Below are 8,721 nucleotides of genomic sequence, written 5' to 3'. Positions count from 1 at the left end.
TCAAAACATCGAAGGGGTTCAGTATTCACTCTTTCATTTCTTCGAAATGACCATCAAGCAAAAAAAAAAAAAAAAAAAAGAAGGTTACAAATCTTCGATGCCTTTTAATATTTCTGCACTAAGTCTGTTCTTGCACTTTGTATATGAATAACCTAAATCTATATAGAGTAAAATCAATGGAATACTACTTTCCTTATAATACATGGAGTATATTTTTTTAATAATAAATATATTACTTTCCTTATAATACATTTATTATCAAGGATGATCACGAACATTTTAAAGAATTGGATACACCGGTTATAAAAAGAAATAGTAAGTGAATAGTAATATTTAGCAAATACTAAGTTAATCTTATTGCAAATATAAAGTTTTATCTGTTAGTCAAAAAACCACTTTTATTTACTTAATTACTATGTCTTTATCATGATCCACATATGATAAAATTCCTCTTTGTAGATCACAGAAGCATCTAACATTATAAAACTTTTGTATAATCCATTCAACTTCTTTGCTCACTCTGTTGCGGCACTAGCTCTGATCTTTAACATATCTACCCCAAAACCAGTGCCGCTCCCACACTTGATGCATGGAATTCAAAGCAACACCTTTGGTCTCTGGCATAAACATCACTATAAAAATGGTCATAACAGCAATCCAACCAGCAAAGAATAAGAAAGCCCCATACTTGAAGTGACAAAGCATTGCCAAAAATGTTTGAGACAGAACGAATGTGGTTGCAAAGTTCATAGCCACACTTATGCTCTGCCCCGTTGATCGAATGTTTATCGCAAATATTTCGCTTGGAATGAGCCAACTTAGAGGACCCCATGACCAACCAAAACCAGCACCATAGATGCACATCAGGGCAAGTACTAAGGCAGCATATTGCTTGGTTATGTGTTTGCTTCCATTTTCACCAATTGAAGCTGCAAGTGTAGAAGCAATTGCTACCTTCACCAACATTAAGCCAATCATGTAATTAGCATAAGGATCATCTAAGTTATACACACTGGCGGTACAAATATTTTTCTGATACAAGTATAATTTTATATCTACTCTATTTTTTACCATATCAAATTTGTTAAAAGCTGGCACTTATATGTTATTACATGTCACTTTAACTTGATAGTGCAACAAAACAATACATCGTCAGCTTATAGAAGTTGAGACTCTCTAAGAACTTAACTTGTATACATGGTTATAGTAGGTTATTACTCTATTTTTCAGGTTACCTTATCTGACTTGTTATGAAAAATTACATATTGTTGTAAGCCAATTTAATCTGATGATGTAAACAATTTATACACTATCGATGCACAAAACATATTAACTCATCAACTAATTATTGCTTGAGTTTTATCTTGGATATTTGGGTGCATAACACGTTGTCTCAGTTGGCTATTAGTTAAGCACGCACCTGGCAAAAGAGCATTTGTACTCCACCCAGTATGAAGAGAAATCTCCGACCAAAGCGATCAACAATACCAGTAGAGACAAGGATTGAACCAAGATTGACTAATCCAAGTATAACAGCACCGAGTAGAGCCGAGTTATTCCCAAAACCGACTGATCGAAAAAGAACAGGGGCGTAGAATGCAATGATATTAATCCCAGTCATTTGCTGGAAAAATGGAATGGCAATGGACATGACCAAATGAGGCCGATGTTGTCTTTTAAAGATTGTTACAAAAGGCTCTTCCTTTGAAGCTCTTGCAATTTCACATGATTTAATAAGATCAGCTAACTCAGCTTCAATTTCAGTGTTGTTATTGGTTCCTCGAACTTTTGCTAGAGATTGTTTTGCCTGCTCCAATTTTCCACGCTCAACTAGGCTGCTAGGTGTGTCTGAAATGAGAAGGGCACCTGCACCCAAAAGTGTGACTTAGTGTCAATGCAGCATAATAAATAGAAGAATTAACTCAAATAGCCGTCCATCCAACCGCTTAAACTAAAATTAGCTGGTAGAGTTATAATATATGCATAGTTCATGTATTATATAGGTATAGTTGTGTATAATTAATATATTTTCTATGTACATGGCTAAAAAGATAAACAGTAAATATGGCCGGCTATTTGTGTAAAGATTCATTGTTTTTTATGAAGAATCGTGGTTCAAATTTCTGGAGAAATTAAAAGAGAAAATTACCTTCTATAGCCCCTCAAAATTTTAATTGCCCATGTTTTGGGCCACTTACAAAAAATGGCCCTTCCCCAAACATATTGCATATAGTAGCCGAAAGGAACGTGCATGACAACACAAGTGCCTGTAGCTCAGTGGATAGGGTGTGTATTTCCTAAGTTGAAGGTCACAAGTTTGACCCCTACTTGGCGCGATAGAGCAACCCTTTTTTGCCTTTTTAAATTGTATTTTGTACTTCTGGATCTAATAATATTAGCTAAGAATTGAATGAAATATGTAATGCATGTCATATACGAAATGTCTATTTTGTATATTTTTTGTATAATAACATTCTATTTTGTATATTTTTTGCATAGTGACAGTCTATTTTGTAGTATAGTTTTCGTATAGTAACAGTCTATTTTGTATAGTGACAGTCTATTTTATATATTTTTTGTATAGTAACAGTCTATTTTGTATAGTGACAGTCTATTTTGTATATTTTTTGTATAGTAACAGTCAATTTTGTATATTTTCTGTATAATGACAGTCTATTTTTGTATATCTGTTGTATACAATATGTATAATGATAGTCTATTTTGTATAATTTTTGTATAGTGACAGTCTATTTGTATATATTTTAACTTTATGCATAGTTATCTCCTCTCATCTTCCTCTCATTAAGAGACCAGCCACCGGCATCCACGACCTCACAGTTGCCGAAAATGGTAACAAGATTGCCGGAGTTTTAAAGTTTCAGGCAAAGATCTTCAAAATATTAATTTCATATTCAAAGAAACTATAAGAGAAAATCAGAGAAAGAAGACAAGACCATGAGAGTCGTGGTTGGCAGAGTTGCTTCTTCAACGACGAGGACACCGACATCCATGGCCTCACAGTCACCAAAAATGGTAACCACAATATTATAAAAACAGTAAAAATTGTGAATCAATCAATTAATTATGTCACAAAACACAAACTAATGGAATTTAGAAAAACCAGCACAAAATTGAAATTGAAAAAAAAAATATACTAGGTAGATTCTGGTACTACGGTACTATGTTCTGGAGCTGGTTCGAAAATGTAATGTGTTTGTGGTTCAAAAGTGGTTTCTTGATTATGGGGATGGTCAAAGTTGTAGTCTTTAACAGGTTCTTGAGATCTATAGTTATAGAAATTTATGGATTTGATGCGTTGAAGAATAGAAGGAGATCTGGTGAGTTTAGTGGGTTGTTGCTCTTGTTGTTGTTGTGAGTGATTTTGTGAGTAACCTTGTTCTTGTTGGTGTTGTTCTTGTTTTGGAGGGTGATTTTGTTTTTGGTTAGCTAAGGAAGAAGTAAAAGCAATGGTACCAATCATGACATTGAGAAGAACAAAAAGGACAGTAGGAGTGTGGCATAAAATTGACGGCGTGAGAGAGAAGAAGAAAGACAGTAAGGAAGAAAGATAGGGATGGGAGGCGACGGCTAGCGCTTGTCATTATTTTTAGGCTATAACTTGTATGAGTCAATTTGTGGGCTACCGGTTGGAATTTGTTTTGCCCGATGGGCTATAAATGAAGCTCTCTCTAATTAAAAAACGCTAAGTGCAACATATACACGGTTCCTTGTACTCATGGAAAATAGCATATGGGCAGCGAAATAGTTGAGGTGCGAACAAGTTGGTCCAGATGCCACTATTATATGTAAAAGAGGAAATGAACAAAAATAAATGAGAAGTGCACCTATGGTCATTGTCGCGGCTGGAACAACGGCCAGGCCGAGGGAGAGGCGCCATCCCCAGCTGAGCTTAGAGGTGGCATAGTTTATGCAATTCGCAGTAACAACACCAAGGCCTATGAAGAATTGGAAGCCTGTGCTGAATGCACCACGCCATTTTGAAGGTGCCATTTCTGAGAGATATACAGGAGTAGCCTTCAAAGTGATACATATAATTAAAAAGAAAGTTAAATTACTACATATTTAGTTCACGGAAAGACAGGATTGTGTCTAGAAAGAGTAGGCTGGGGAAGAGGCCTAAAACGCATAATATTCTCACCCCACTTTGTTTAACAAGTGTTAATTTTCCAATTTACTATAAACTCTATCTTTCGCTACCTGGTTAGTAAAGCCAACACCAAAGCCTAGCAAAATGCGGCCCAAAATGAGCATAGAAATATTTTGAGCAGCACCATTCATTGCAGCACCAGCAAAGAAAGTGCAGCCTCCTACTACCATTATGTTTCTCCGTCCTATGGCTTCCGTGAGGCGACCAGCTACGAGAGACGCAACCAAGCCAGCAATGTAGAGTGATGAAGTAAACGCTGTTAAAACCTCGCTGTCGTACACACAATACACGTTTGTTTCAGCACCGGATAATGCTGCTTTCTTCAAAATTGATGGGAAGAACTTTTCAAGGAATGGCTTCATTGTTGTCACTCCTCCTGATGTGTACAAATAAAATTAAAGGGATTGAGTATTTGTGAATATATATGGCTTACACAGCATAGAAATTACGAGTCCGTATTGGAAATGGTCAGTTCTCTTTATGTACACTCATTTTTTTTTAATTTAGTTTATATATATATCAGGATGATACTCTAGTTCACAAAGGAATGACACAACGTCAAGACAGTTGTTCCTATAATTTCCTGGAAAGCTGTTTACCTGAAATGAAAATGTCTCTTCTCTTTCCTTGAATATGGATAATCTATAGTTATTTTAGAGTTTAGTATGACTTTATAGTGTTACACTAGTACTATGTAAAAGTTAAATATGATGAGTTAACTTCTATACAGAGAGTACATAAATTTTTACACTCTAAAAGATAATTACAGGTACCCAACCATAAAAAGTGAAATTAGTAAGGCGGAAAATAAAACAAATTACTTCAACATACAATAATAGTGTAAATTTTATATATACTCTGTATAGAAAGTCAAATCAAATGATAATTAATCCTCCTTCATACAGACTTTTTCATAAGAAACACTGTTGATCATGAGCTAGACCCCTAACACAAAAATTGGAGTGGAATAAAAAAAAAAAATTGAAAAAGTAAACACTTACCTGAAATTCCAATGTCAAATCCAAAAATGAGGCCACCTGATGCAGCAACAATGCTAGTGATGACAACAGCGAATGTTATCTTCCCATTAAAGCGGTTATCGCTATCTTGTCCCTCAACAGACATGCCCTCAATTGCCATTTTTGCTTCTCAGCTACTTGAAGAGATTGAAAACAATGTCTTACAGAGTTTAATTATATTTCCTATATATAGTCTACGGAGTGAGTAGTTTCACATATATATGAACACAAAGTTATCCACTAAAAGTAAGAAGTTGCTAATTAATGGCGTATAGAAACAGAACATGTGCCATCTAGGTCAATAAGTTAATGAACTAGTTATAAGTATCTTGACGTTTTAAACATTGTTATAAATGGAAGCGATGAAGGAATTTCTGGTGAGTTTTAGTTCTCTGCATTTCCTCTTCTGTTTGTTTAATTAGTACGCAGCAGAACTGCAAGAGAAGGGTAGGTAAGAGGAGTAAAGACTAAATTTAGCATATTTTTTAATTCTTCTCGAAATATCCAGTGCTCTTGACCATGCTTAATGGTCCAACATTTGGAATATTATTTGCGATGAATGGGGTTAGGTTAATTATAAAATTTCTGAAGGAAAAAAAATAAAGAGCAATAAAAATTTAGTTAGTTGTTGAGTTTAATCCAGAGGAATAAAAGTTAGCAAAACTCATGCTCCTGCATAGGTTCAGGAACAGTCGGAAAGCAACAAAAAGTGCAGCAACTTGAATTTTAGTTGAGGCTAATGCACTTCAATGAATTAATGTGATTAGGACAATTATCCATTTTCTGAATAAAAAAAAAAAAAAAAAGAAGGATAAGCGGAAAATTTAAAGTTAATGCGAGAGAGATTTAGTGAGTTGCTGAATAACAGAAGAAGATGCACAAGCGGAAAAAGTTCTGAATTTGGAGATGTCCACTTACACAGAAAAATGATGGTGGGACGAATTTATCCATATAAACAATAGTGACTCTGTCACTTGGCTTGAAGCAATTATTCCTTCCCAATAATAATTTTTTCTGCAGTAGTAAAATATTTCCTGGCTCTAGAGATTACTACTTAGCAAAACTCTGATCCTAAACTTGTTGAAATTAGCTCCTTGTTAATACAGTAGTAAAAATGGTTCAAAAGGAAATATTTAAGACTCAAAACCAAAAGACTAATAAGTCATGTTTGCATAGGTTCTAGAAGAGTGGAAAAGTGCAGGAACTTGAATTTCTCGAAAGAAGCAGCAGAAAATCAAAGACATTTGTTTCTCATGTGATATCTGTTTAAAAAGAGGCTTTTTATGCATCTCATGTGATATCTGCTTTAAAAGCGGCTTTATGCAAACATGTCAGTTTAATGAGAATTGAGATGTTAGTTTGTTTGTTACATAATCGTCTCTCTTAGAAACAAATATCATTGTACTGTATAATGATATTTATAAGCACTAAACAATTAGTATTAATTATAAGCACCCTGACAGCACAAAATACTAGTCCCAGTAATAATTTTGCCATGGACCTTCTCATCAAATTACTTACTTCACAACTACTTGGTTTCAAAGGCATTTCCATACATTCCTTACATATCACGGATTTATAGCTGGCCGTAGATTGGGGTTTATTTGATGAGTAGGTGGCATTATTGACCTTGATTTCGGAGTTTCAACCAGACAAGAGCTTGCTAGCTTGATAGTAAAAACCAAAATGATAAGTTACGTGTCTTTTGTTTTGATGATCTAACAAATTTCATGAAAGAACCAGATAGGGAACCTGATACAATTGGTTCCTTCGCGTTTAGAGCAACAAGTCAAATGTCTGGTTCAATTCTCAATGAAATCAGATAAGGACTGTTAAATTTGATGCATTGTACACGTAACAGTATAGGAGCACTGTTGAAGCATGTTGTGTGTATCGGACACTCCTTGCATCATCTTTGATGACCTCACTCATATATTATCAACATGAAGCAAGGGATTCCCCACACACTTGCAAAAACCTAAATATTGACTACTATCGAGTGTGCAACCGCCTTCATTCTCTTCAAAGCATTGAAGAACAAAGTAGCAACATAACAAAGGACCAGATCCCAATATTGATTACGTCGTGTGTCCTTTAGTATTGTTGTGTCTTTGTATTGTGTTATTAAATTGTAATTTCTATACAACTTTTGAGAAGCATTCATAGGACACCCGTTAAACCATTATTCTTATGGTTATGTTGACTAGAGTTTATCAAGTGGTAGTTTCGTAATAGAGTTATTACAAAGAGGCTTATAATATAATTATTGTGAATAGGTGAGAGATTAAGAGTTTAATTTCTAGATTGCAATAGGTTGTAATCTAAAGTTTGCTCGGTTAGTGAAGTTAATATACTATTAGTGTAGGTTGTGATTTTTAATCCCTTGAGCTGAGAGTTTTCCTGTATTTTATCTCGAATTTTTCTGTAGCTTTAGTCAAAGTACCCGAAATCGTTTGACAATATCCAGTACGGAACGCACACCCCCACACACACCTATGTCGTGTCGACATGAGTGCGGCGGGGATTTTGAAGAGTCCGTGCAACATATATCACAGCTAACTCTTTCCAGATATGAAGTCTGACAGAAAAATGAAACGACTGTCAGGCAAAAGGTATAAACCTAGCGTGACTTCAGTAATTGTGGATTTTCTTATCCTCACAGATATAGGTTTTGAAGTTAGGTAGATCTGAACACAATCCCAAGCCAGCTAACTGATATTAGGTGATGATGCTGGTTATACAAAAGCTTCACTAAAAGGCATATTTGCAGAACTCCACTTACAGAGATACTTTATCACTTGGCTTGAAGCAATTATTCTTTCCCATTAGTAATTTCCTATAGTACCAAAATCCCTCTGTTCTAATATTTCCTGGCTCCAGAGAAGCACACCTCAGCAAAAACTCTTATTCTGGACATCAAAACTCAAGGCGAAAGAACAAAATGGTGCGGAAACTTGAATTATCGACATCAACTCAACGCGAAAGAAGCAGAAAAATCAAAGATATTTGCTTCTCTACTAACTCCATATCAGGGATTATATAGCTAGCCTTACATGGGGGTTTTATCTATGATGAGTACGTGGGCGCGAATCCATTGATGATAACTTATGAGAGATGAAGTGCATTGTTGGCCTCGATTTCGGAGTTTCAACCAAACAAGAGCTTGCTAGATTGATGATAAAAATCAAAACCTGTTTTACTCTATCATCAGGATATGGAAGGCGTTCATCCAGCAAATCGCTAAGCTGCACATGATCTCTAGTCGATGAATATGCTAGCAGAGTAATGCATTCCCCGAGATGATTTCCTTTGATTATCTCCAATGCTAATACTCCAAACTCCAAAGCTATATACATCACACATTTCTGTAACCTTCATTGTATATGCGAGCTCTAAAACAATGCAATTTCCAAAAAGTATAACAATATAAATGAGTACATGAGATAAAAACAGTATAGAGTGTGTGGCTATATATAGTTCATGAAGTTATAAAGAAGGGATAAAAAGTTAGATCTTACCAGGTGCAACATAACC

General features: G+C 35.2%; 1 protein-coding gene across 5 annotated transcripts; it reads right to left on the bottom strand.

The window, feature by feature from the left end:
- Positions 1–391: 391 nt before the first annotated feature.
- Positions 392–6,392, bottom strand: LOC104230253 (sugar transport protein 5). 5 transcript variants are annotated; one of them, XM_070171621.1, is made up of 6 exons: positions 6,106–6,392; positions 5,170–5,370; positions 4,219–4,544; positions 3,846–4,035; positions 1,421–1,866; positions 392–954 (listed from the first exon to the last, which is right to left on the bottom strand). In XM_070171621.1, the coding sequence occupies exons 2-6, from the start codon at positions 5,306–5,308 to the stop codon at positions 532–534; spliced, it is 1,524 nt and encodes a 507-aa protein (XP_070027722.1). In that variant the 5' UTR covers positions 5,309–5,370; positions 6,106–6,392; the 3' UTR covers positions 392–531. The 5 variants fall into 5 exon arrangements, with proteins under 5 accessions (XP_070027722.1, XP_009781317.1, XP_009781316.1 ...); XM_009783015.2 differs by having other exon boundaries at positions 5,170–5,324; XM_009783014.2 differs by having other exon boundaries at positions 5,170–5,321.
- Between the last annotated feature and the right edge of the window lie 2,329 nt (positions 6,393–8,721).

Source organism: Nicotiana sylvestris, chromosome 4 (genome assembly GCF_000393655.2).
Source record: "Nicotiana sylvestris chromosome 4, ASM39365v2, whole genome shotgun sequence".
NCBI lineage: Eukaryota > Viridiplantae > Streptophyta > Magnoliopsida > Solanales > Solanaceae > Nicotiana > Nicotiana sylvestris.
This window is presented reverse-complemented; position numbering and strand designations above follow the sequence as displayed.

Excerpts from the sequence above, each read along its gene's own strand:
- LOC104230253 (XM_070171621.1), bottom strand. The coding sequence starts at position 5,308 with ATGGCAATTGAGGGCATGTCTGTTGAGGGACAAGATAGCGATAACCGC. Across the intron at positions 4,036-4,218 it reads GTGTTGGCTTTACTAACCAG|GCTACTCCTGTATATCTCTC; the intron begins GTAGCGAAAGAT and ends ATCACTTTGAAG. Across the intron at positions 1,867-3,845 it reads AGCCGCGACAATGACCATAG|GTGCCCTTCTCATTTCAGAC; the intron begins GTGCACTTCTCA and ends TTTTGGGTGCAG.